Here is a 27,534-nt window from a genome sequence, read left to right as displayed (position 1 = left end):
AAAAGGGAAGAGCTGCACATGGAGGGACAAGAAATAATGCTAAAGACTTGATGTCCATTCCTGTAACCACCTTTTTGCCATTTCCCCCTTACAGAGTGATTCAGGCAGCTGGTCAGTGCTAGAACACCTGGGCTTGGATCAGAGCTCGGATTTCTCAGACACCAGCGTGCAGCAGAAGTTAGATGAAGAGAAAGAAAAGATTAAGCGTGAGATCCACAAAGAGCTGAAGATCAAAGAGGGAGCAGAGAACCTGCGCAAGGCCACTACAGACCGTAAAAATCTCTCCAATGTAGAGAACTTGCTAAAGAGTTCCAACCGCAAGCTGGAGGCACTGCACCACCAACTGCAGGATCTCAATGCACACATTGTGGTCAAAGACCCTGAGGAGCTGGGGGGTGAGTGTGAATTTAATCATGGGGTGAGAAGAAGTTAAGGAGCCGTCTCTGCAGGGGATCAAAAGGGAAGCAGAAGTACAAGATGGGGAGGGGAGGGCTGTGACGAGATGCATAGCCTATAGCCAGCTGTCAGTGAATTCAAGGCTTTTTTTGGCATTCTGGGGATTCAATCTGGGGAAAGTTCTTGAGACTCAAGAAAAGCCTCTTAAGCTATGTTATGATTAACTTCCCTTGTTAAAGAACAAACAAATTCCCAAAAGTACGTCTGGTGGTAACCAAACTTGGTAGTGCTCACACTTCTCCCTAACCGGGTGACAGCCATTTCAAAGAGAATGGTTGATTCAGCAAAAGCTATACACACGGTTAAAGAAATCACCCATATGATGTTCTCCGGTGGTCCCTGGTAGCGGGACGGTCCGAAACTGTTGGGAGGAGGCTCCTCCTTCGGAAACAGGGTTGTTGATCGTTTGATCCGGCTTGGGGGAGGGGCTGCTCCATTGGAAACTCTCCAGTCCAAACGGCCATGTTACGAGACAGGACATGTTCGTCGTGCGTCGGAGCACAGTGATCCTGGTGAGAAAGTCTCTGCCACCTGATTCTTCAGCCGCAACGGCGGCGGGCAGAGCATTTTACCGCCAGCGTTGGGTTTTACCCAGCAAAGGCAGCACAACTGGGGACTGCCGCAGAGAACGAGGTCGCCCCTCCCAAGCCTGTTGTGGCGGTAAACCAAAAAGTTTCGGATGGAGACGTTGCGTTCCATTCTATTGGCAGTTCAAGAACTAGAATACCTGACGTCCATCGATCTGTCCGAGGCATATTTGCATATTCCCATTCGACCAAGGCACAGACGGTTCCTCAGGTTTGCGTACGACGGGAAGCACTTCCAGTACCAGGCTTTGCCATTTGGGCTCAAGTCTTCCCCGCGAGTGTTTACAAAGATCCTGGTGGCTTTGGTTGCTCATTTACGGATGGGGGCATAGCTCTTCATCCATATCTGGACGCTCTCTTAGTCAGGGCCCCTTCCTTCCGGCAGAGCCTGGAGGACACCAATCAGACTATTCAAATACTGCAGGACCATGGTTTAGTGGTCAACAGGACAAAGAGCAACCTTACTCCAACGCAAGAGATAGTGCATCTGGGTGCCCTGATCAATACTCAGAGGCACAAAGTGTTTTTGTCGGAAGTATGACAGGTGAACCTCAGATCCTTGTTGGAGGAGGTATTGTCCCTGAATCGGATGCCTGTGATGAATCTAGCAAAGCTTTTAGGGGTTCTGGTGTAGTGCCAGGATGTACTGTCTTGGGCGCGTTTCCACCTAAGCCCTTACAATGCTTTCTGGTCCCTTATCAGCATGTGATAGCTCGCAAGCTGCACAAGCTAGTGTTTCTTCCACCGGAGCTGCGGACGCAACTTCAGTGGTGGCTGGAACCATCCTGTTTTCAGCAAGGAGTATCAATGAAGGAGCCACAGAGAATAGTGGTAACTACAGACTTCAGCCTCTCTGGCTGGGGAGCACATTCTCAAGGGATGATGATTCAAGGTCAGTAATCCCTGATGGAGTTCCGACAGAGCATCAACCTGCTGGAACTGAGGGCGATTCGTCTGGGGTTGTTATGTTTTCAGACGATGCTGCAGGAGAGACATGTGTTAGTGAAGACAGACAACGTGACAGCCAAAGCTTATGTCAACCGGCAAGGCGGGACCAGAATCAGGAAACTGCAGCGAGGCAAACAGCTTACTGGATTAGGCAGAGAAGTATCTGTTATCCATAAAGATGATTCATGTAGCCGGGAAGGACAACGGGCTGGCAGATTGGCTCAGCAGACAGAGGCTGGATCAGACGGAATGGTCGCTGGACAAGGCGGTGTTCCAGTCTCTTCAGCGCAGATATGGCAGAATGACTGTGAATTTGTTTGCAACTGCGGACAATCATCAAGTGCAACGTTTTTTTGCCAAACAGAAGGACGATCAGGTGGAGGGCATAGACGCTCTCAACTGCGACTGGCCGGACGGTCTTCTGTACACCTTCCCACCACTGCAGCTGATTCCCCGGTTGGTTCACAAGATTCTTCAGCAAACAGCGGAGCTGGTCCTGGTTGCTCCCTTCTGGCCGAGACGGGGGTTTCAAGACCTCATGCAGCTGTCGACGGAGAAGCCTTGGCGTCTCCCATCATCCAAGACATTGCTGAGACAAGGGACAGTTTGCCATCCTCAGCCAGACATGTTACAGTTAACGGCGTGGAGGTTGAGCGGTCGCAGTTAGTTAAGTTGGGGTTTGACGAATCTGTGATTGACACTGTGTTGGCATCCAGAAAATGTTCTACCACTCGGGTGTGTAATAACACTTGGCGTGTCTTTTCCAGCTGGTGCATGGAAAGGGGTTGGGATCCCTTAAAGTTACCAGTTCGGAAGCTGCTGCTGTTCTTGCAAGAGGGCCTGGATAAGGGGTTGGCTACTAATACCCTTCGTAGGCAGGTGGCAGCTATTTCTGCTGTTCGTGGAGCTAAAAAAGGGGGTTCCTTGACATTACATGCGCATGTTAAGCGTTTTTTTTTGGGGGGGGGGTGTCCCTGTTGAACCCCTACTGCACATAGGTTTCCTACATGGAAGTTAAATGTGGTGCTGAAGGCGTTGTGTCATGCACCTTTTGAGCCCATGGCTACTTGTAGCCTGAAGGATCTTACCCTTAAAACGCTGTTTGTAGTTGGGATTTCCTCTGCCCGCAGAGTATCTGAGTTGCAGGCTCTGTCCGTGGATAAAGATCTTGGTACCTTTCATGAGGACAGGGTAGTGTTGAGACCTGATCCGACACTTATGCCTAAAGCGAATTCAGTTTTTCACCGGTCTCAGGACTTGGTCTTACCCTCATTCTGTCCCAATCCCAAGCATGAGAAGGAAAAGGAGTGGCATCGGTTAGATGTTAAGTGTGCCTTGAGTTTTTATATAGACAGAACCAAGGACTTTAGGAGGTCAGAGTCCTTGTTTGTTTCCTTTAATTCACCCTCTTTGGGAAAACCAGTTACTTCTTCGACCCTGAGCAGGTGGTGGGGGCAATGTATTTCTGCAGCGTACGCGGTGTCAGGTTTAGAGCCTCCAGGAGGAATTACGGCTCATTCCTTACGAAGAGCGGCCACATCTTCAGTGTACAAGTCCTTCTCGTCCCTGGAAGGCATTTGTAGGGCAGCCACCTGGAGTTCTGCTCATTCGTTCACCAGGCATTATAAGGTGGATAGGTGGGCATCCGCTGAAGTGGCTTTTGGCCGCAGGGTGCTACAACAGGTTATACATTAAATGTAGTGGTTCCCACCCGGGGTACATATTGCTTTTGTATGTCCCAACAGTTTCGGACCATCCCACTACCAGGGACCACCGGAGAACGGAAGATTGGAGGCTCTTACTGTGAAGCTTCCTTCTCGGTGTTCCTAGAGTGAGACGGTCCATCCCACCCGGTGTTGTACCTTGCTCCAGGCTGGTAGCTGTGGGAGCTTGGTTGTGGGAGGTACTGGGGCACTGGTAGCGGAAGTTTCTTATTGGTTACAGTTACTTCTGCTGTTGCAGTTCTTAAAATGGCGTTGCATCATTATGGTCTCTGAGTGGTTTGTTACCATGATGCAGAGTTTGTTTTATAGATTTCTACTGATGGGGGGGGGGGGCATGGCTTTTCTATGGACTGGAGAGTTTCCAACGGAGCGGCCCCTCCCCCAGGCCGGTTCAAACGATCAACGACCCTGTTTCCGGAGGAGGAGCCTACTCCCCACCAGTTTCGGACCGTCCCACTCTAGGACCACCGAGAAGGAAGCTTCACGGTAACAGCTTCCAATCTTCCGACTGGCATGTCCACTTTAATTCAAGAAAGGTTTTGTAGCAGATGGAGACTTAAGTGCGGGCTGTTGAATTTGTAAGCATGGAGAATAAAGGCATTTATTGATACCATGGTTTGTCATTGCTGTGTGAATCATGCCTGTGCCACACTGCTTATCTGACTATTCTTCAAATTCTTCAGGGAAACCATGTTCAGACACAGATCAGATTCTGCAGAAATAAACTATATTGTCCAATGCCTTCCCTGAGACTGTTGAGATGCCTTTCTGTATTAGAAGCTATGTGCTTTCCTTCTCTTTAGTTGTTTGGGAATCATTCTTGTGGTTACATTCATTTTCAAATGCTGTGTGGGGATATCTGGAAAATTTCATCACCTCTGGTTTACGAGTAGAGTAGTTTGGAAAACTAAACTGAAAAATGAATAATCTTAATCATCTGTTGTTCTGTTAGTGCTATCTGTGGTGTTTGATCAGTTGCAGGAGTTTAAAATCATACTTCTCCCATACATTGATATCTGCAACCCTTGACTATTCATAAAAGGCTGAGCAAAGCTGAGAGGCTGCATGTGTAAGAGAATCCAGTTTGGTTTGCTAAGCATTATTTGTCTATAGCTATTCCTATACATTCCCACCCTAGTCTACTGGAACCTTTTGTCTGGTGCATGAAACCTTACATTTTGGAACACTACAATACTTGTTTGCTTGCTTCTCCCTACCTGCTTTTTTTCAAGCCCCATTTCCTAAGGAACATTAGCCTTGCCAGTCTATGATTGTGGTTAGAGAGAGGAACAAGTCTCCTACCACTCACTATTGTAGAAAAGGGCAAAGGGACGGTGAAACTCATGGGACAAACAAGCAGACCTGTCTATATGTGGTGGGCCTATCTTCATTTGTTGAAGATAGGTCTGCAGTTTTATGTATTTCTAGAGCGTCCAATCCAAGATAGCTCATTACACAAAACTGGGACTACACCAGATTCAGATATAGCAGCCAGGGACTTTGCAAGAGGAAGTGGTTGCTATTGCATCTGACTGGCCACAGAAAAGGGGGAGGAGGACAGAGGCTGCTTCGGAAACAACTGGGCTAAAGAAGCTCAGGGCCTGGGTGCAGCCATTTCCTTTTCTGTCACACACACACAAAAACTGTAATAAAGAGGTGGGGCCCCGGGCTCAGAGCTCCTTCCAGATGCAGGCAAGTAGCCCACACTGCTTTAAAATGTTGTCACTCTTGCAAAGGGGTAGTACCCTGGCCAATGGCATCCAGTTTTGGCCACCACTGATGATAATGAGAGTTCTGGGTGGATTATTGATTTGATCCAGTCACAAGCTAGTCCCCATTTAGCCCAGGGATTGTAGTATTTTCTTGCTGGCAATGCTTCAATTGTTCTTTCTGACTGGGCATTCTGAAAATCTAGGTGTAAGGTTCTGCCCAGATTCAGTCAAGGAGACTTCTCTGATGAATGCAGAAAAAGCTTCATTTGAAAGATGAGTAGCAAACACTCAGCAAGGCGATCCTTGCCAGAACTGGTTTAATCGAAACTGAGTACATATTTATATACAGATATAATGGTTCTAAATTGCACAGCCAAAGTTTGAGCTCTTCACACATGTAAAAAGTATTCCCGAGCCTTTACAATATCTCTGTGTTCAGTTCAAGGCTGGTTGTTTGTGGGCAGGAGCATCTGTCTGTGCCAGCCCTGTCGGTCACCTTAGAGACCAGGTCACAACAGTCCTTGAGGTCGTGTTCCAAGGCTGATGCTCCCACCAACTCTCTTCTATAGCTAACAATATCAAAACTACAAAATGAAGTCTGGTTACATGGTGACTACATGTTAAGGAATATGGATACAGGAATCAAATGAATAAATGAACAACCAGAATAACGAGACAATATAAAATGAGAGTCATAAGCAAGGAAAAGAATTACCAAGATACAGAACACACCACAGAGTCTGTGATCAATGAGCAAGGAAAACAATATCGGAAACTTAAGAACTCCTGTCAGAAGATCATCCTGACATTAGGATTTATTCACTGGCGTGCTGGCTTTTAAAATCTGGGCTGCCACTTTTCTTTCATTCCAGCTGGCTTACTTTGCACCCGAGGAACCCCAAGACATGGTACCTGTTAGCTGAATTCCATGGCCACTCTGACAGCCATCGTGTTCTTGGGCTGACACAGGGAGAGAATCCTTTTTCTAGGCAGTCTACTTTACAGCATTTTACATATGCGAATGTTTTGCCCTTTAAGGCTTAAAGAGCAGTAGTCATATCTCCCTGTTGTCACAGAGAAGTTCCAAGTTCATACCTCATCTAAGTTTCAGATAAAACAGTCAATGGCTATTTTATATCTGTTATGGTTGCTCTTGAGGTGCAGCTGTCCCAAGAGTGTATGATTTGTTAAAAAATGACTTGATATGAGGATGTCTTGCTCAGTCATTATATACGGGTGATGGAAAAGGTAAGGACCTGTGCCGTAGAGAAATCATCAACCTTATAAAGCATAAGCGCAGAAAATCTTTCCCTTGGTGCTTTTGGATTTGTACCCTGGCATCAACCTCGCTGCTTCTTGTTATTTTTCCAGTTGCTCCCCAGTCACCAGGTAGCCTGAGCCGGTCAACAGCTACCAAAAACCGCATTGCTGGCCTGGAGAAGCAGCTAAATATTGAGCTGAAGGTGAAGCAGGGGGCAGAGAATATGATCCTGATGTATGACAATGGTGCTGCTAAGGTGGGTGTATTGTCCTTGCCACTGTCTCTTGCTCCACACTTTAACAGCTGTCAAAGGCATGTGGTAACCTGGTTAGCCCCTACATACTGTCAAGGTGAGTGTGTCTACCCTTCCACCAGTATGCTGTAAAGAGCAACCACAAGTAAAGTGTTCTGATCCTGCCACCTGAAATTCCTTGAGTTTATAGATGAGAGGCTTGAATCAAGGATCTTTTACAAGCAAAACGCACCTCTTTGCTTTTAGGAATGTGGGAATGGCAGACAGGTTCCTGGGTAGCTACATCAGCTTGAGCCCCTGCCAGTTGACATGGTTTCTCCCTCCTCTCAATAGATTACTTTGAATTAACTAAACAAGCCACAAATGTTGAGTACGAAAACATAATTCCATTCAGATTAAGGAGGTGTTTGTACCTGTCTGCCCAGCTGAAGTTGCTCTAGGTATTGCATACGGTTACCTGTTTCATGTTAACTCTTCCCTTGCATCAGTTAGCTGAAACAGCACCCAACCCACAGCATTTTCACATCTGCGAATTTTGGAAAGGCAGACACTTCTGTGATTCTTTGAGTTTCTTGTATCATGATCCCATACAGTTTCGGTATGCAGTCTTTTATGACTTAAAAATTAAAATTACTTTGATTTGATACCTGCAAACTGCAGGAGTTTTTAAACTTCATATTGGAAACAGTTTTGTTCGAAGAAGCAAGGTGTCTTCTTCTTTTTCAAATAGACTCCCTTTTCAAACCAGAAGCCAGTGACACTACAGATTGACTAGGCCATGTCTCCAGCTCTTTGAACAATGTGGGGACTGGTATTGTCCCCTGGTTTGGGTGGCAAGTGTTTGTGTATTCTTTAGGTTATAAAATGCATAGGGAACCAAATGGGTGAGTTCTGCCCTTGGGTCTGATTACATTCTATTTTTTAATATATAATTTCATATAATTCATTATCTTCCCCTCTTCTTGGTAATCACACCCCACCTGGTCTGCTCCGTAGGATCGGAAGCTGCTGCAGACAGCCCAGCAGATGCTGCAGGACAGCAAGACTAAGATCAATATAATCCGCATGCAGATCCGCAAGGCTATGCAGGCCGATGAGGTGCAGCTGAATGTGGAAGATGGGCAAGGTGAAGGAGAGGCTGATGAAGACAGCAGTGCCTGCGCCTTGCAGACTTTCCGCTTGCTCAGGCTTGTGATTGGTGGGGGGGGCAGGGTTTACCTCTGCAGCAAAGCCCACTATTTCACGCAGACATAGCTACTGTTCCCTAATCACAGCTGTTGGGACCTAACAATACCAACGATACTTGCAGGTAACACTGATCTGAGTGCCATAGAGTTGAGGATTGAGGAGCTGAGACACCACTTCCAGGTGGAGCATGCTGTATCGGAGGGGGCCAAGAATGTTCTGCGCTTGTTGGGTTCCAGCAGAGTTCAGGACCGCCATGCCATCTCTGAGGTAATGAACAGCAATACTTCATTTGGGCTTGCACAAAGGAGACAGGCGTGCAATTATGAATGAGTTGGGGGGAAAGCATAAAACAGCTAGTTTTTCTTCCCCATAACCTGCAAGAAAGTTAACATGTAATACTTTTGTAATAATCCAGTTCCCCTTCCCTTCTTCCACATATATTTTCAACTTTGGAATTCAATGTTAATTTAGGTGTCCAGAAGAGAACAAGCAAACTTCCAAAGAATGGGAATGCCATCAGCTCTCTGTTTGGCACAATAATTATGCCATATATATCCTAATTCTCATAACCTGAGACAGGCAGGAGCTGATGACAAGGGCCATATCTTTCATGTGCTCTTCTTTGTTGTTATGCAGCTCCCTGGCCTGCAGGACCAAGTTTTGGCTACTGCAACTCATTTGGATATAGATCTGTATAGATTATTGCATTTTGGCTTTCCAGTTGTAAGCTGAATTACTGAAACAGCAGTTGGATGAGATTTCAGGATCTTCAACCTTTCCAAAACAAAAGGGTACTTTTCTCCAGGTCTTAGTTAGTATCCCAGGGAAGTTGTTAATGCAAGGCTGGTGAGGTGGATGGAGAAAGAAGGTGGCGAATAGAGCACTACTTGAACCTGAAGCATGTGGCCTTCTGGTGTAGGCACAAACCAAGTTGAATGAGTCAAGCCAGAAGCTGGACCTTTTGCATCAGTCTCTGGAGCAGCGTCTTGGTGAGCTACCCCAAGATCACCCGAAAGGCTGCATCATCAAAGAGGAGCTCATCCTAGCCTCTTCTCCTGCCTTCAGCACTCGCAGTACCACTATCTACCAGCACAACCAATACAACACCCTTTCAAAGCCATCTCCACTGACAGGTAACACGTTTCCTATGGACGTGGCTTGGCTCTGTGCACTACCTAGTCCCTCTTCATTCTCTACTCTGCCAGAATTTTCATTACAATCCGGTCTCTTAAATGACCCCCACTGCTCATAGTTCTCCCTCACTTAAGGGTAAAGTAGGTATGACTCTCCCAGTCATAATGCTGAGGTAGTGTGTGACTTCTGCTCTGAAAGTTCCTGAGCAGAATGTATCATAAAGCCATCAGCAGGTCTTCTTCCTGGATCCTTCGCTTTCTCTTGTTGGCAGGCACTCTGGAGGTGCAGTTGTTGGGCTGCAGCGGGTTGCTGGAGCTTGTTCCAGGACGTAGCCGTGGCTCTTCTGTCTCTCTGCCTTGCGGCAGCCCTGGTGAAGCACGGCCCTCTTTCATGAGCCGGAGTGGGCGAGGTTTGTATAGCCGGAGTGGTAGTGTAAGCGGCAGGACCACCATCAAAACTGAAGATATCAGCAGTGAGTAGTCTTCTGGGTTCAGGGGCACTAAAGTGAGGGAAGGGGTTGAGGGCTGTGGGTAGTGGAAAGGGGGGCACTGGTGGGCCTTCCAGCGTAACTAGCATGCGGAGGCGGCTTGCTTTTTTTCTTCAAGCTATTTGATTAGCATTAAATGGGGTTCACTGCCTTTCACTTATCTGCTGTCCCTCAGACTTCCAGTTAATTGTCCTTTTTGATTTCACAGATGAGGTGAGTGCTGTGCTCAAGCTAGATAACGCAGTTGTAGGCCAGACAGCCTGGAAGCCCTATGGCCTGCAAGCCTGGAACCAGATTTTCACTGTGGAACTGGAGAGGGTATGTGCAAAACCTCCCATGATACTTCTGTAGATTTCAGGGGTTAACTAACATCATTATGGGAAAGAAAGTCATACTCAGCCTGTGATTTGCTGCTGAAGTTCTTCTCAAACATAACTCCAAGATTAATTAAAAAATCAAAAGTCAAATACTGATTAAACAAGGGGAAATTGTTCATCATGCATGGATAATCAAGACATTTTGCCCTTTAACTCAACTTAAAATATATTCTGTAGCATTGGCCCTGATGGCTTTATGATAACCTCCAGGAACTCTCTTCAAGCACATAGTGAAGAAACTTGTTGCCCCAATGTGGTTTATGGTTGTGAGATAGGACCTGGCATGGTGGATGTGGGTGCAATTTGGAGTCATTACCTACTTGCCACTTTGTGACAGAAGAGTTTCCATTCATATCCACACTAGGCGAGAGAGTTGGAGATAGGTGTATACTGGCGTGATTACCGCAGCCTCTGTGCCCTGAAATACCTCAAGCTAGAAGACTTCCTTGACAACCAACGCCACGAAATCCACCTGGAGCTGGAGCCACAAGGCACTCTCTTGGCAGAGGTAACAAATAATTAAATTCATTCTGGATAGATCAAGGGCCATAGAATGGACAGTTGGATCGTCGGTCAGGTTTTGTTGCTGAATGTGACTAGGAGAATATATGAGGAAAAATATAATATCCAATGAGTTCTGTGGCAGTAATACATTCTCTCACACACACATAAATTGGGATATGACTTTAGGCTTTTTGCCAGAAAGTACAGGGCCAGTTGGTTCAGTTTTGCAGCCTATAGAGAAATTCTTCTCATACTGTTTCACAATAAGCAATAGAGCAGTGTAATAGTTTAAAACGGAGTTGGTTATATAACACAAGTGGAGGACCCACAAGACTCCCTCCTTCCTTCCTGCTTACTTGGGCACCAGCACCTAAGACTCCTCCTCATCTCCCCCCACTTGTAGAGTTGCCATCTTCTGCCCCACTTCCTTATGGGGGATGGCTCTTGCGCCTCCTCATCTCCCCACAGTGCCAGCAGGGTAGGAGCCGTAGTGGCTCCCATTCCTCTTCCCTCTCTCTTCCTTGGTTGTGGTAGCAGGCGACTGTTCCTTTCTTCTTTAAAATGACAGCCCAGATCTCACAACAATGTCATGAGATCTTTTTCAGCCAAGCCTTAATTTTTCTTTTAAAAAATATTTTTCTGCAAACCCAGAGGTCCCCCAGGTCTGTAGAAAAACACCACGTATCTGTACCTGTCCCCATTCTGTGGGGATTTAGGTACCAAATTCATTTTATTTGTCTTAGCCTGTCAGGATACAGGATGATCTTGACTGGCTGGAAAACCGGGCTAGGACAAATTAACAGGGATAAACGTAAAGCTCTGCATTTAGGTAGGAAAAATCCAATGCATTATTATAGGATGGGGAGACTTGTCTTGGCAGTAGTATATGTGAAAAGGATCTAGGGGTCTTAGTGGACCATACACTGAGCATAAGCCAGCAGTATGATGCAGTAGCTAAAAAGGCAAATGCAATTTTGGGCTGTATCAACAGAAATGTAGTGTCCAGATCATATGAAGTGATGGTATCACTTTACTCTGCTCTGGTTAGACCTCATGTAGAGTATTGTGTTCAGTTTTGGGCACCACATTTTAAGAAGGATATAGAGAAGCTGGAACAGGTCCAGAGGAGGGCAACCAAGATGGTGAGTGGTCTGAAGACCAAGTCCTGTGAGGAAAGGTTGAAGGCGCTGGGTATGTTTAGCCCGGAGAGGAGTCAATTGAGAGGTGATATGATCACCATCTTGAAGGGCTGTCATATAGAGGATGGTGCTGAATTGTTTTCTGTTGCCCCAGAAGGGTGAACCAGAACCAACAAGTTGAAATTAAATCAGAAGAGTTTTCAGCTAAACATTAGGAAGAACAGTTAGAGTTGTTCCTCAGTGGAAGAGGCTTCCTCTGGTGGGTTCTCCTCCCTTAGAGGTTTTTGAACAGAGACTAGATGGCCATCTGATAGCAATGCTGATTCTGTGAATTAGGCAGATCACAAGAAGGTCAGGAAGGTGGTGTGCGTGGGGGGAGGTATTTGTGAAGATCCTGCATTGTGCAGGGGGTTGAACTAGATGACCCTGGAGGTCCCTTACAACTCTGATTCTATGATTATAAATACAATTTAAAAGTAATTGATTATATTCTTCAGTTTGCCTCTCCTTCTACAGTCACTTGTGTTCCTCACCTTAGCAGGGGAATAAGAAGATAGATAGATAGATAGATAGATAGATAGATAGATAGATAGATAGATAGATAGATAGATAGATAGATAGATAGATAGATAGATAGATAGATAGATAGATAGATAGATAGATAGATAGACAGATGATAGAGAGTGAGAGAGAGAGTAGAATTTTTGCTCACAAGACTCCACAGCTTAGAGGGGACATTGGCTCTGACCCTTATGGATCCCTGGACATGGTGCTATCTAGAGCAGTTAGTGATCTCAGGCTTCAGCGCACAGTTAGCAAGCAAAACTGGCAGTTCCCTGTTACATCAGAATTTGATGGGAAAGGCCACCGATCAGGGTTTGAAGGTCTGTTTCTCTGAAAGTAGCTTACTTTTTAAGAAGATGAGACAGCAGTGAGCAGAACCATTTTCTGGCCTCAAAAGGAAGAATGTTTCCTTTGTTGCTAGGCCATAGTGAAAGCAGAATTCATCCTTTTAGATGAAAATCTATTCAGTGCCACTTCTACATCTGCCCCATCTTTTAACTTGCACAACAGCCTCTGCCTTGAGGCCCCTTTTGTATTGTAATAATATTGGTGGAAATTGCTTGTCCAGTGCGCAGTCCAGTTTCTCCCAACTCTGTCTTGCTGCAGGTTACTTTCTTCAACCCTGTTATTGAACGCATTCCCAAGCTCCAGCGACAGAAGAAGATCTTCTCCAAACAGCAAGGTAAGGAATAGAACTGTCAGGAGGACAGCTGCAATAATTACTACCAACTCTTATCTTGTCTACTTGGGGGCTTCCTTTACCCAGACTTATGTCACACCTACCTGCTATACTACTCTTCCCAGATCACTTGTGGAGAGGTCGTTTGCCATCACAAGCAACATCTGCTGAAATTCTCTCTCTGACCACCTGGGAATCAAAGCTTTGACTGTCAAGGAGTTAGTGTTCCCCAACCAAACTGGAGGGAGAGGAGTGGGGAGATGTTAGCTCACTACTTGTTTCCTGAAAGATAAATCACTTCTCCCTTGAACCTCCTAGTAGTGTGCAGCTGGTTGTTGCAACTTACAGGGATGATTTTTACAAAAATATTTCCTCCACAATGATTGAGCCAATTTTAAAACATTTTATTTCAGTAGTCAGAAGAGACACAGGAAAACAAAGTGGGCAAACAGATCAATTGAAAATAAAACAATTTTTCTGACTGAAGGAATGTTAGCAAGCATCCTTGGTTTACTTGCACCTCTTTTGAAATGCAGGGACAGTCTTCTGTTAGTAAGCAAGAGAAGCAGTTAGCTATAGAACTGTGATACTTTAATGTAGACTAGTGTCATGTTTGGTGAAGAATAGGGGTGGGCAGTATTTTTATTTAGGATTAGGAGAGGTGAAACAGAATGAATGAATCTTACTGCCAGTTATGCATGAATCTTACTGCCATTTTGAAAGAGAAGGAGTGTCCGTGTGCTTAGAGAATAGTGAGTGTCCTAAGGCCACTTCCTATGCAGAGTTACTGCAGGTTGATCTTTAAAATAAATGAGTTTGTAGCTGAGGTGGGTTCACAGCCCTTTTCCTTTGTTACTATGGCATGCTAGCTCTAAGGCAGGGATGGCCAAACTCCAGCCCAGGAGCCACATGTGGCTTTTGAAGCTCCCACCGCATTTGTCTCTTTAAATCACTTCTCCAAGCAAAGCCAGCTGGCAGCTTGGAGAATGTGTTTAAAGTTAAAGTTGCTTTCTTTCCACTTCTCCCTCCCCCATCTGTTTGCCTGCCTGCCTTCCTTCCTTCTCTCAAACATCTGACTTTATTCCGTGTGGCTCTTACATTAAGCAAGTTTGGCCACCCCTGCTTTAAGGTAATGGTGTCTCATATGACAAACCTTCTACTAGAGCTAATGTTTGCAGTTGAGTGCACTGTATGATTGGATTTGGAATGGTGGTGATGTTTTGTGGAGAAAGAAACAGTCTAGTTATTAGGTCTTTCAGAAGCAAAGCCATTCATGACCATGTTACTGAATGTTTGCATTAGTGATGTTTGAGGACTTGCCTTCAGTATTGACTAATGTGCCTTGTGCATTCCAGTTGCCACCTTAACCTGTGATTCCTGATCCTTCGCTTGTTGGCAGCCTGGGTATCACAGTGCATGTACTGATATGACTCTTACATCCCCTCCCCCCCAGGGAAGGCTTTCCTACGTGCCCGGCAGATGAACATTGATATTGCCACATGGGTACGGCTCCTGCGACGTGTCATCCCCACTGCCAACACCACAGGCACTTATAGCCCCTCAACACAGATGACGGCAACATCTGGCTCAGAGATCAGGCACAGTCTCAACTCCGGGTGAGTGTCTTTGTTATTGGTGGGCAGACAACTGGCACTCCAAAGAATCCCAGCATCTGTCACAAGCTTCTGCATCTTGACGTTACTAGTCCTCCCCCCTGCCTTTATTGACAAGGACTAGGAAAGAAAAGTTTGGGGTAGGAGGAGCAGTAGTGTTGAAGCAAATGCTCCATCTTCTGTTCCACTCAAAGATAGATAGATAGATAGATAGATAGATAGATAGATAGATAGATAGATAGATAGATAGATAGATAGATAGATAGATAGATAGATAGATTTATTGTCATTGTTCTCAAAAAAGAAAATGAGAGCAACGAAATGAGGTGCTCTTCCACAAACATACCAACACATCAACACACACACAAAAAAAGGGACATATACATAGACCATTTAAATGCATCTAAAAACAAATAACCATTCATAACCCTGCCATTCAAAGCCCCTTCATGTTCACAGACCTTTAGCCAAAATTGCCTCAATTTTCACCATCCCTGTATTGGTTGTAATGTGGCCTGTTCTTTTCAAATGGAGGTTATGGATCATGGATTTTTTTTTCTAATTCATGGTGGTGTCATAGCCATTCAAGTTCCTAGATCTCCTGACAACTGCATTCCAGGGACCAACTCACAGAGCAGTCACAGCCCTTTCTCTGAGCAAGTAGTGGTCTTTTCCCATTTTTCTGCAGTTCATATATGTCCTACCAGGAAGCAGTGGGATGCTGTGATGGCTCCGTGCTCTGGGGGCTTGCCACAGCCCCACCTTCTCACCAAGCAGCAGTTTTTGCAATGATTTTGCCTGGATTCTCCATATTGGCATCTTCCCCTCTCCAGGGACATTGCCATTGAGAAGCTGAGCTTGGAAGGAGACAGAGCACAAGTGGAACATGTGGGCCAGGATGACCATGACCTACCCAGTAAGGTCTTGTTGGTAAGTGTCTGTCCTTGGTTTGGTTGACCAAGTTCTTGTTGCCTATTGCATAATCTCCAGAATGTTGCTTTCAGCTGTTGTCTTCAGACTTCTCTGGATTGTTCATCTGCTTGTTTCTTCAGACTTCACAGGTGGAGGATGAGATTCCTTTCCAGGTGGAGCTGAGCCCTGGATGTGAGGCCAAAGGGTCTGAGAGTACATTTCACAGGTAAGGGACATGCAGCCATCCCCCATGTACACCTGCATTCAACTTGGTGTTTTCCTGGGTCACTTTACATTTCCTCAGTGTGTCCTAGATTTGCCCCCTTCATCTGAACTTCTCTCATTGTATTGCCTCCTGCTCTCAATAGATCATGCCCACAGCTCTGAAGACTTGCTAAATTGAATTGAGGACAGTTACATCAATGGAATATCCAGTCTCCTGGGAAATCAGTCTAAATTGCAACAATTGCAGAGTTGTGCCTCATCTGTCCTTCAAGAAATGGCTTCCATTTTTTGGAGATAACACACACAGTATACATTGTTGCTTGGAAAACGTATTTGTTTCTCCAGGGTAACAGTGCTGTGGTGATTTTCAGTGCTTCCTGTAATGTGTATGTGCAAATATCACAAGCACTTTCAGGATATTGGCTTTGACTCCACAGTACCCGCACTATAGAATCATAGAGTTGGAAGGGATCTCCAGGGTCATCTAGTCCAACCCCCTGCACAATGCAGGAAACTAACAAACACCTCCTCCTAAATTCACAGGATCTTCATTGCTGTAAGATGACCATATAGTCTCTGTTTAAAAACCCCCAAGGAAGGAGAGCCCACCACCTCCTGAGGAAGCCTGTTCCAATGAGGAATCACTTTAACTGTCAGGAAGTTCTTCCTAATGTTGAACTGGAAACTCTTTTGATTTAATTTCAACCCATTGGTTCTGGTCCTACCTTCTGGGGCCACAGAGAACAATTCCACACCTTCCTCTATATGACAGCCTTTCAAGTACTTGAAGATGGTGATCCTATCACCTCTCCAGGCTAAACATCCCCAGCTCCTTCAACCTTTCCTCATAGGGCTGGGTCTCCAGACCCCTCACCATCTTCGTCGCCCTCCTCTGGACCCATTCCAGCTTGTCTATATCCTTCTTAAAATGTGGTGCCCAAAACTGAACACAAGACTCCAGGTGGGGTCTTACCAGAGCAGAGCAAAGTGATGCTTCATTTGCAAACGGGAAGCTCAAGTTGTTAAGGCTTAAGACAACATGAGAAGAAACTGTTTGTTGGTCCCCACTTCTGTTTTTTTTTTTTTTTCCCCTACCTTGGCTCCAAGGCTTTGAGGGGGTTTGAATGGCAGGCACCTTTTGAGGGAGGGAGAAATCTAGGGTTTGTTGTTTTATTTTGGTTTTAACTGAAAATGTTCTTTATTGTTGTAAGACATCTTGAATCATGAGGAAAGATGGGGTATAAATAAACAAGTTACTACGCACAACTAGGACCTATTTTCTGCTGAAGCTGCATGGGGTGAATGATGGAGGCCATGCCCCAGTTCTACATACTTTCCACTCACCCCAAACAGGCCCCTTTATCATAATGAACCCATGAAGAATTCTGCTCAGAATCTTATTTAGAAGTACTGTTTCAGCCAGTTTCCTTGCTTGTGTGAGGTGCACGGACTAGAAACCCATTGTACCACTAGAACGGTCATTGCTTTGTCCCTCTTGATCTCATATATCTTGATGTTGGTTTTGATCTGCTGTCGTCCCAGGGTGGTTAAAAATCACATCTTTGATTTACTGTTTCTCCCTGAGCAGCAGCCTGAGAAAAACTCCTCTCACTATGGAAGATTTTCGATTTGTAGCTGTGCTTGGACGTGGCCATTTTGGCAAAGTAAGTACTGCATGCCCACCTGAGGTTCCAACCGTTTCCTTTCCTCAGTACTTCTAGACACCTGTCTACCAGTTGCAGAATGGGGGAGTGGACTCAGTGGCCTCCTGTGCTTGAGCCTACTTTGGTCATTGAGCGGAGACATCCCAGAAATCCGATTGAGCTTAACAGAAATCTTGACTATGGTTAATCATGTCTTGCTGGTGTTCTTCCTGGATGTAGGTGCTGCTGTCTGAGCTGCGTGGGACAGGGGAACTTTTTGCTATCAAAGCCTTGAAGAAGGGTGACATTGTTGCACGGGATGAAGTGGATAGGTGAGTCTGTCTAGCCAAGCAGGGTAGTGATGCTGGGATGGCTCTGAATCTGTTACAAAATCTCCTTTGTGATTGTTTTGATATTTCTGGTGCAGCAGTAGTGTTTAATGTGGGCTTGGGTAGTGTTGTCTTGATGAGAGTGCAGTAAGGTATACAAAGGGGGAGGGTATGAGTGAACACTGATTGAAAAAGCATGCCACAACTAGCGCTCAGAGTAGGTGGCTCCAGTCAAATAGGTGCAAGGGCTCCCAAGCTGCCATCATCTCCTGCATTCCATCACCCAATTGGCTCATGCCATCTCCACTTCAAACCCTGCCTTCATTGCTGCCCCTTTCCTTATTAGGGAGGTCTTAGTCCCTCCAACCACACTCATGTCAACCACATGTCTCTGGTAGTACACTGCCTTTTCATATAAATTAGGGTGAAAGCGCCTGTAGATTGGACAGAGTGGTGGGAACTATGAATAGTTGCTGACGTGTATATTGTTATGTATTGTATCTCACTGGGTTCTTGTTGCCTGAGCTTGAGACAGGCACTCCTTGCAAACCAGGATCCTGAAGCCTGGAGGAACTGGCCAGTCAGGATGCTAGGCATGTAACTACTTGTAACAAAGAGATGCAAATGAAAGATTCTGGAATGAGCCAATAGGAGCAACTGTTGCCTGCTAGGAAGGCATGATTAACCATGGCCGGATTGTATATAGTTGCAGTTTTGCCTGTGTTCCTCTGTGACTGTTTCTTCTTGCAATAAAGTGTTCTTGGTTGATTAAGAGCTGGCTGAACTCACTTTATTTCATATATTTTGCATTGCATTCATTGTGTAATGAATGGACCAAGTAGGATTCTGCTTCTAAATATGAGTCATGTGAGTGACATGAAGCCTGTACCCTTCCTGTCTTTCTATTCAGGGCTCACAGTATGTGTGTTTATATACAGTTCTAGTGGAGGTTATATAAAATTAATAGTTCACATAGATGGGTTCAAGCCAGCTTATGGTTACCCTTTGTCCTGACTTGGTCTTCTCCCTACTAGCCTAATGTGTGAAAAACGGATATTTGAGACTGTGACCCACGCCCGGCACCCCTTTCTAGTGAACCTCTTCGCCTGTTTCCAGACACCCCAGCATGTCTGTTTCGTAATGGAATACACAGCTGGTGGAGACCTAATGATGCACATCCACACAGATGTATTCACGGAGCCACGTGCTATGTAAGTCCAGTCTCTGGGGGAGGGAGGCTCATATACTGCAGAATGAAATGGGCAAGAGTTTTCCCAAAAGCAACTCAGTGCAATTTTATGCCGCTGCTCTTAAAGCACCCTGCTGAAGAGGTCTAGTTTCCAGGCCTTTTCACATCACCCGCTACAGCACATTTCCCTTCCAGATTCCCAGAGCCTTTACACTGTAGTAATTAATGTCTTTCAGAGTTTGGTGGACACTGCCTCTTGTTGAAAAAGTCTCCCTGTTACCTTCTGCAGGTTTTATGCTGCTTGTGTTGTCCTAGGATTGCAATTTCTTCACGATCACAAAATCGTATACAGGTAAGTAATATACAGTGAGGGCCATAAACCTAGTAAATTCTCTTCCTTCCAGTGTCATTTCCACATCCTTTCACTTCTTAGTGAATATTGTCCATCCCATCTCTCTTGTGGAAGACTGCATAATAGTCATTATGAGAGTCTCTAAAATGTAAGTTCAAGATTCATTATGCTGTGCATCCGTTATGGCAGTTACTTAGATATTATCCAAAATTCTGCCTCATGTTCTCTTACCTTACAGGGACCTGAAGCTGGATAACTTACTGCTGGACAGAGAAGGTTTTGTGAAGATTGCTGACTTTGGCCTCTGCAAGGAAGGTGACTGCCTAGGGTAGAATAGACACCACCATAGTGGACTAAGGATCCACTAAATCAAAATGGGAATAAAATACATCCTGCAGAAGTGAAAGTGAAGTAGCAGCCATCCTGCTGAGCATTAAAATAATCTGCAGTTGCCCCTGGAAAGGGCAGGGTTTTGAAAAGGGCTGTGGGGGAGTGAGCCACATTTTAACATGTGTTTTGTTCTGTGCTCCCAGGGATGGGCTTTGCTGAGCGCACCAGCACGTTCTGCGGGACACCAGAGTTTCTGGCTCCTGAAGTTTTGACAGACACTTCATACACACGAGCAGTGGACTGGTGGGGCTTGGGTGTACTAATATATGAAATGCTTGTTGGGGAGGTAAGTCCCACTTGTGTGACTGAGGAGAAGGATGCATGGTGTGTACATGTCACAGATTAGGACTGGCTGTTTGGCAGTGAAGCAAAAGGTTGGATATCCATCCTGTTTGAAAAAAGGGGGGTGGCATTTCAGGGAATACTGCATACATAAGTGACATAAAGTCAAAACTAACTAATGGTGATCTCAACAATGGACTTTCAAGGTAAGTAAGAAGCAGAGGTGGTTTTCCATTGCCTTCCTCTGCAGAGTTTTCTTTGGCAGTCTCCCATCTCGGGTAATATTAAACTAGGCTTATTCCACACAAGAAGCTGTCTTAAAGGTAGCTGGAATGAATAGGGCTGGCTCAGAAGGGCAGTATGTGGGAACTGTTTTCAGAGTAGGAAGTTGATCTAGGAAATTATGTGAGACTTCGTTTTTGAGGGGGCCTGGCATAGTTAAAAGTAAGGGCAATAGGAATTCGTTGAGAGAGATTAATAAAACTAGCTCCAGTAGTGCCGCCATCATCTTACCCTGCCTCCATTGACTTTACAGTCCCCATTTCCTGGAGATGATGAAGAGGAAGTGTTTGACAGCATTGTGAATGACGAAGTGCGCTACCCCCGCTTTCTTTCCACGGAAGCCATTGGCATCATGCGCCGGGTGAGTGTGGGTGTTGTTTTTTGCCTAGCCTAATGATAGCTAGGATTACTAGGGGATTCCTAATAAGGGAGTCAAAGCTCTGTAGAACAATGGGAGGACTTGGGATCTTATCTGTCAAGAGTCATATACCTAAGCACAGTATTTGTATTCCCCTTGCCATGAACTCTGTAGTTACCACTGCTGTGCTTATGTGCTTGCTTGGCTTTTCCCCCTTCCTTTCTCTGCACACTGCTTATCTGTGGAACTCATTATTCAAGCTGCCTCTGCCAGCCTCCAAGGTCAGACGCTGAAGAAACAAAGATATTCCAAGACTTTCAGTGGGAGGGGGACCCGCCAGAATTATTCCCGAGCTTTGCATCCCCACGCTTGCTTGAAAATTAACGGTTGGGGTGGGGGGTTAAAAGAGAGTCACTGAGCTAAGACGTAAGTCTTAGCAAAGATGGTGTCCTGCCTTAAGATGCTTATGGAATAAACTGCTGAATTATCAGACTGTGTGGTTCCTTGACTTGAGGTCCTGACATTATCCAGAGATGCAGCAGTCACACCTTTTCTTTGTCTGGCTCCAGGCCTGGATGGTACAAGAAGGGACAGAGAGAGTCAAGTAGAGCAGATGCCCACAAGACTGGGCAAAAGGCATGTATAGGATAATGGTGCATTTGTTTGTCTTTACGATGATTTGATACGGATGGTCTTTATTCAACTTTATTCAGTTGCTGCGGAGGAACCCAGAACGTCGCCTGGGTTCCAGTGAGCGTGATGCTGAAGATGTGAAGAAGCAGCCATTCTTCAGGGTCAGTAGGAGTCCATCCATAATTTACCTTCTAGATATCCTGGGAAAGGGCTGCCCAGTTTCTTAGCAACTCAGAAGTGCTTGCTTGAGCTTTGTGATATTCTGTTATAACCCCTGACTAGTGCAAGGAGATTCTGTGATGGCTGCATCGTTGCTAAGGCTGGAGACAAGTTTGTCACACTAGAGCTGTAAGAATTACTGAGGCATTAGTATGTGAAGCTGTCTACATGCTCACAGTGTTCTGTTGATATTAGCCATTTTAATTAGCCAGCAGTCTTCCTGCACGAAAACCTTACAATTGCCACGGAAGGGAAGTGGGTTTTCCCACCTGTGTGTACAGCAGCATCTTCCGGTTAAGAGAATACAAATTCTGAAAAGAGCACCCCTTGCTGAACCTGCTGACCTATATACATAATGTACTGTATGTACTATAATGCTTACTACATCCTTCCAACACCTACCCTGTAGATTCTCTTGCAAATACTCCATGCTTCAAGCTAAGTGTTCTGTGATTTTTATCGTTGGGTGTTTTTTCCTCCTTTTCTTGTATGTCTGCAGAGCACTGAGTGGGAAGCCTTGCTGGCCCGCAATATCAAGCCACCATTTGTCCCGATAATCAAGGGCCGGGAAGACATCAGCAACTTCGATGAGGAATTCACAGCAGAGGCACCTATGCTGACACCACCCCGTGAATTACGGCCCCTCACCCAAAAGGACCAGGATGCCTTCAAGGACTTTGACTATGTGTCTAATGCCTGCTAGCTCTGGGAGTGGGGGGGGGGGAGGAGATCCCCAACAATACTGCCAGTCTCACAGGGCAGGATTCTGCTCCATCAGTGACTCAGATGCTTGCTAGCCCTGCCTGCTAGCTCCAGAGTGGGGCTGGGAAAGCCCAGCAACACTGCCAGCCTCATGGGATAGAGTAATGTTCATCATCCTATGCCAGCTCTGCAAATAGGTAGGGGAAGCCCCAGAAGTATCTCTGCATGCTCCAGATCATGACATTCTTCATGCAGACACATGGACATTCGCTAGCTCCACAGGGGGGGGGGGCAAGAGACAGGTGGCCACCTCCATCTTAACAGGTGATAGTAACCCAGGGACTTAAGCAGAGACATCTCAGTGAAAACACCTTTTCTCCATTGGTTCCTAGACTTCCTACTGATCCAAGCAGAAATGATTTTCCATATTTAGGGATCCATAGCAGTGCTTCCCCTAAGCTCACACATTTTTATCTCCGCTCAGGAAAGATGGCGCCAGAGCAAATGAATTTATGCGGTAGCTAAATTGCTCGCTCACAACTTTAATGCCAGCAGCTCACCAAGTAGGATTTTTGCTCAGAAGACTCCACAGCTTAGAGGGAACATTGCTTTAGGTGTGGGAGCCAGGAAAGTCAGGCAGCATCCCCCTAACCCCAACACAGACGTCGGAGAGCCTCTGGCAATGGAGAAAGGGCAGAAATAGCTTGCCCTGCGAGTGCTGTTGCTGAAAGCTTTTTATTCTGATCCCCAATCCAGAAGGAAAACCTCTTTTGCCTTTTCTGCACCACTGTCATTTACCTGCCTGTAAAAGCCTTGCATCCTATTGGTAGTTTCATACCTACCACTTGAAAATGACTGATTGAACTCATCTTCCATTTCCATCCTATATCCTGGCTCTCTCTCTGAGACGTTCTCTAAGGGAGAATCTCAAGATGTAGGCAGAGGATGATAGGGTTTTGAGACCTTTGTCCATATTCTTTTCCTGGTTTGATTTGTAGCATTTCTAACAAACAGGCTGTTTCCCACTGCTGCTGACATCCTTATTCCTCCCCCTGCCCTGCCAGTGAATATCTAGATCACACTCAGTGCATCCCATGTCAAGCAAGATGATGTACAAGTAAAGTTGCCAAAAGGGATGGAGAAGGATGCTGCATCCCTTTAACATCTGGAAGGGGTAGCTGAAGCTTTTTCAAGGCATGGAGGTAAATAACATCCCATTAAGTCTCTATTTAAGAGTCTGGACAGTGTTTCTTCAGGCAGTTATCTGCACATCCAGACGAGCTCTGGCTCTCCCAGGCTTCATTGTGAAGGGGGCAACACAGGCATGGGAAAGAGTTTGTGAGCAGCCTTTGCGAGGTAGGCACCGTTCTACACGATCACAGCAAAATTCTTCTCAAAACTTAAACAATGGCTGGAAGATCCATCTTCTCTGAAGTGTTCCCATTTAAAGTGCCCTGGGGTCTAATTGTGGAAAGTTAACTGGTCTCCTTTCTTCAGTGCCTGTTCAAAGAAGTACTATTTTTGTTAGCTTGTCCTTGGCACTGTTTCCTCAGTATGAAGCTGAACATTTCTTTAAAATGTTGACCTAGTATGCATGAGCACAGAGAAATTAAATTGGAGTAAGCAAGACTGTGCATTACTCAGACACAGCTCCCTCTGCAGTAAAGGTAGTCCCTTGTGCAAGCACCGGTCGTTTCCAACTCTGAGGTGACGGCGCATCGCAACGTTTTCACAGCAGACTTTTTTACGGGATGGTTTGCCATTGCTTCTCTGCAGTACATTGGCTTTCTTTTTTAGACATAAAAAACATGCCTGGCGTTGCAAGCTCCATCTGAGATGGGTGCTGTGGCTCATATCACACTACTGCTGTGGCATCCTGTCATATGTGATCAGTTAACCAGAAATAGTGATCATCAAACTTTTTATTGTTCTCTGATCACATTGATTATGAGTATGAAAGGGTTTTTAAAGCACATGAAGGAGTAACTAATCATCTTCTTGAATATGCACCCCTTAAGGGGTGAGGTACTTGTTCACAGCTTGACCAAGAGGCTGTAGGCGACATCCCTTCACATTGTATGGTGAGTACAAAGGAGCAGGGCCTCTTTGCTCATGCACAACATGGCTCTTCCCCTAACAGACTTGTCATAGTCTCTCGCTCACCTGCAGAGGATGCTCCTTTTATTAAGTACTCTCTCATTTTTCAACCTTAGCTTTTCCAATTCCCATTCTGTTTTAGGGTTGGGGAAGAGAGTTCAATCGTAAGCAGAGCTATACCCTTCTAAACCTGCTGAAGGTGAATAGATTTAGAAGGATGTAATTGTTTAGCACTCTGCTATTAGACTAGGAGGGAGGTACCCATGGAAGTGTTCATTATGCCTCAGTCCTTGTATATCTCTGGCTTTACATGGGCCACCTGCCTTTCCCTGTTTAAAACACACCACTCCAGAAATTTGGACCTGCTCTGTTTTTTAACTGCAGCTGTAATCTGAAAGCAGCACTTCTGGTTCTGTTCTCCATTCTGGGAGGAAGGGCCTTGAGCAGCACAGCTTTAGGATCAAAGGCTCCAGTGTTTCAGCCTGAAACATTAGAAAATAGCATCTGTTCCTAGACAATACTCTGTTGACTTCCTTTGTGCCTCTTTTTCTGCTTACATTGCCTCTCATATATTTGCTAGGGGGGGGGGGCATGTCCAAGCTTAGTTATCTGTATGGATTTTGTGCTGGAAGGAGCTTTTGTGCTAAGGACTTGAAGCTTGGTCTTGTCTGTTGAATTTCCTTTCTTAATGTAACTACCTCTGTTGCCTGACCAGAACCACACTGTGGCCACAAAAATGCTGCCTAGATCCTTCACTTCTCTGCTGTAAAGTCATGAGTTTTAAACTGTAAACTTACCAATATAAACCTGCCTAGACCAAAAAGGCACGTTGAAGGATGTGTGAGAGAAAGCCTTGCAAGTGGGTGCAAGGCGAGACTACTGGTTTCTATCCCCAGCCCATTGTTGGATGTGATAGAAGAGTTCTTTGGTTCTGTTCTTGCTTCTGATCATTCCCTGAATAAATTTTGGTTATTCCTTCCCTTTCCTATATTTAGAAGAGGGGAAACCAGGTTTGGTCTCAATTTGGTCTCGAGCATTACTGCATTCCCATGCTCAACTGTTCAAGCTATGGAATGGAAATCTGATTGTTACAGTAAAATATGGGTGTCATGCTCTGCTGTGGAGCATGGAAGTCTTGGGCAGACTATGGGTGCATTAAGATGCTCCTTTAGTTCCGACATAGGCACGTTTCCCATTCGTATTTTCTGAGCATGTTCAGACTTCCACATAAGAACATAAAAGAAGACATGTTGGATCAGGCCAATGGCCCATCCAGTCCAACACTCTGTATCACACAGTGGCCTATATATATATATATATATATATATATATATATATATATATATATATATATATATATATATATATATATATATATATATATATATAATATTTGTATGTTTGTATGTATACACACGTACACACACACTGTGGCTAATAGCCACTGATGGACCTCTGCTCCATATTTTTATCCAATCCCCTCTTGAAGCTGGCTATGCTTGTAGACGCCACCACCTCCTGTGGCAGTGAATTCCACATGTTAATCACCCTTTGGGTGAAGAAATACTTCCTTTTATCCGTTTTAACCTGACTGCTCAGCAATTTCATTGAATGCCCATGAGTTCTTGTATTGTGAGAAAGGGAGAAAAGGACTTCTTTCTCTACTTTCTCCATCCCATGCATAATTTTGTAAACCTCTATCATGTCACCCCGCAGTCGACATTTCTCCAAGCTAAAGAGCCCCAAGCGTTTCAACCTTTCTTCATAGGGAAAGTCTTCCAACCCTTTAATCATTCTAGTTGCCCTTTTCTGCACTTTTTCCAATGCTATAATATCCTTTTTGAGGTGCGGTGACCAGAATTGCACACAGTACTCCAGATGAGACCGCACCATCGATTTATACAGGAGCATTATACTGGCTGATTTGTTTTCAATTCCCTTCCTAATAATTCCCAGCATGGTGTTGGCCTTTTTTATTGCAATCGTGCACTGTCTTGACATTTTCAGTGAGTTATCTACCACGACCCCAAGATCTCACTCTTGGTCAGTCTCTGCCAGTTCACACCCCATCAACTTTTATTTGTAGCTGGGATTCTTGGCCCCAATGTGCATTACTTTGCACTTGGCCACATTGAACCTCATCTGCCACGTTGACGCCCACTCACCCAACCTCAACAGATCCCTTTGGAGTGCCTCACAATCCTCTCTGGTTCTCACCATCTTGAACAATTTAGTGTCATCTGCAAACTTGGCCACTTCACTGCTTACTCTCAACTCCAGATTATTAATGAACAAGTTAAAGAGCATGGGACCCAGTACTGAGCCCTGCGGCACTCCACTGCTTACCGTCCTCCACTGCGAAGACTGCCCATTTATACTCACTCTCTGCTTCCTATTAATTAGCCAGTTTTTGATCCACAAGAGGACCTGTCCTTTTACTCCATGACTCTCGAGCTTACTAAGGAGCCTTTGATGAGGAACTTTATCAAAAGCTTTCTGGAAGTCAAGGTAAACAACATCTATTGGGTCCCCTTTGTCCACATGCTTGTTCACCCCCTCAAAGAAATGCAACAGGTTAGTGAGGCAAGATCTTCCCTTACAGAACCCATGCTGAGTCTTCCTCAATAACGTGTTCATCAATGTGCCTACTCATTCTGTCCTTGATAATGGTTTCTACCAACTTTCCCGGTATTGAAGTCAGACTGACTGGCCTGTAATTTCCCGGATCTCCTCTGGAACCCTTTTTAAAGATGGGGGTGACATTTGCTACCTTCCAGTCCTCAGGAACGGAGGCAGATTTCAATAAAAGATTACATATTTTTGTCAGGAGATCCACAAGTTCAACTTTGAGTTCTTTCAGAACTCTTGGATGTATGCCATCCGGACCTGGTGACTTATTAGTTTTTAATTCGTCTATCAGTTGTAGGACCTCCTCTCTTGTCACCTCAATCTGACTCAGGTCTTTCAACACCCCTTCCAAAATTAGTGGTTCTGGAGCAGGCAAACACTTCTCATCTTCCACAGTGAAGACGGAGGCAAAAAATGCATTCAGCTTCTCAGCCGTTTCCCTGTCCTCCTTCAATATCCCCATTATGTGGGATCTCCATGTGTCAACGTCAAGTCCCACTTCTCCCTGAAAGCAGTTCTCTGCTGATGGGCAGCTTGAATGCATCTGGCCAGGCTTCTCTCCCCCTCCCCTCACGAGGATCCCTTCCCACAACAGCTGTTTTTCAACTGCACGAAATGCATTGCAACTACCTCGGGCTTTTCTTTTTTCCAAACACACTGAAATTGT

At 45.3% G+C, this 27,534-nt stretch overlaps 1 protein-coding gene across 3 annotated transcripts in view; it reads left to right on the top strand.

Moving 5' to 3' along the window:
- Window positions 1-23,302, top strand: part of PKN1 (protein kinase N1) — a 78,833-nt gene extending 55,531 nt beyond the window's left edge. The window contains exons 2-22 of one of the 3 annotated variants that reach the window (XM_060240705.1): window positions 95-395; window positions 6,799-6,944; window positions 7,938-8,067; window positions 8,251-8,396; window positions 9,049-9,262; window positions 9,535-9,735; window positions 9,959-10,068; window positions 10,492-10,635; window positions 12,941-13,016; window positions 14,467-14,629; window positions 15,460-15,556; window positions 15,679-15,764; window positions 17,349-17,427; window positions 17,647-17,738; window positions 18,770-18,946; window positions 19,214-19,276; window positions 19,515-19,591; window positions 19,810-19,952; window positions 20,484-20,591; window positions 21,302-21,382; window positions 21,940-23,302. In XM_060240705.1, the coding sequence (XP_060096688.1) occupies window positions 95-395; window positions 6,799-6,944; window positions 7,938-8,067; window positions 8,251-8,396; window positions 9,049-9,262; window positions 9,535-9,735; window positions 9,959-10,068; window positions 10,492-10,635; window positions 12,941-13,016; window positions 14,467-14,629; window positions 15,460-15,556; window positions 15,679-15,764; window positions 17,349-17,427; window positions 17,647-17,738; window positions 18,770-18,946; window positions 19,214-19,276; window positions 19,515-19,591; window positions 19,810-19,952; window positions 20,484-20,591; window positions 21,302-21,382; window positions 21,940-22,143 (2,838 nt within the window). In that variant the 3' untranslated portion in view covers window positions 22,144-23,302. The remainder of the gene's footprint in view (window positions 1-94; window positions 396-6,798; window positions 6,945-7,937; window positions 8,068-8,250; window positions 8,397-9,048; window positions 9,263-9,534; window positions 9,736-9,958; window positions 10,069-10,491; window positions 10,636-12,940; window positions 13,017-14,466; window positions 14,630-15,459; window positions 15,557-15,678; window positions 15,765-17,348; window positions 17,428-17,646; window positions 17,739-18,769; window positions 18,947-19,213; window positions 19,277-19,514; window positions 19,592-19,809; window positions 19,953-20,483; window positions 20,592-21,301; window positions 21,383-21,939) is intronic. The other 2 variants (XM_060240707.1, XM_060240706.1) reach the window with 2 other exon arrangements.
- Window positions 23,303-27,534: the final 4,232 nt, after the last annotated feature.

Source organism: Heteronotia binoei, chromosome 5 (assembly GCF_032191835.1).
Source record: "Heteronotia binoei isolate CCM8104 ecotype False Entrance Well chromosome 5, APGP_CSIRO_Hbin_v1, whole genome shotgun sequence".
NCBI classification, from domain to species: domain Eukaryota; kingdom Metazoa; phylum Chordata; class Lepidosauria; order Squamata; family Gekkonidae; genus Heteronotia; species Heteronotia binoei.
This window is presented reverse-complemented; position numbering and strand designations above follow the sequence as displayed.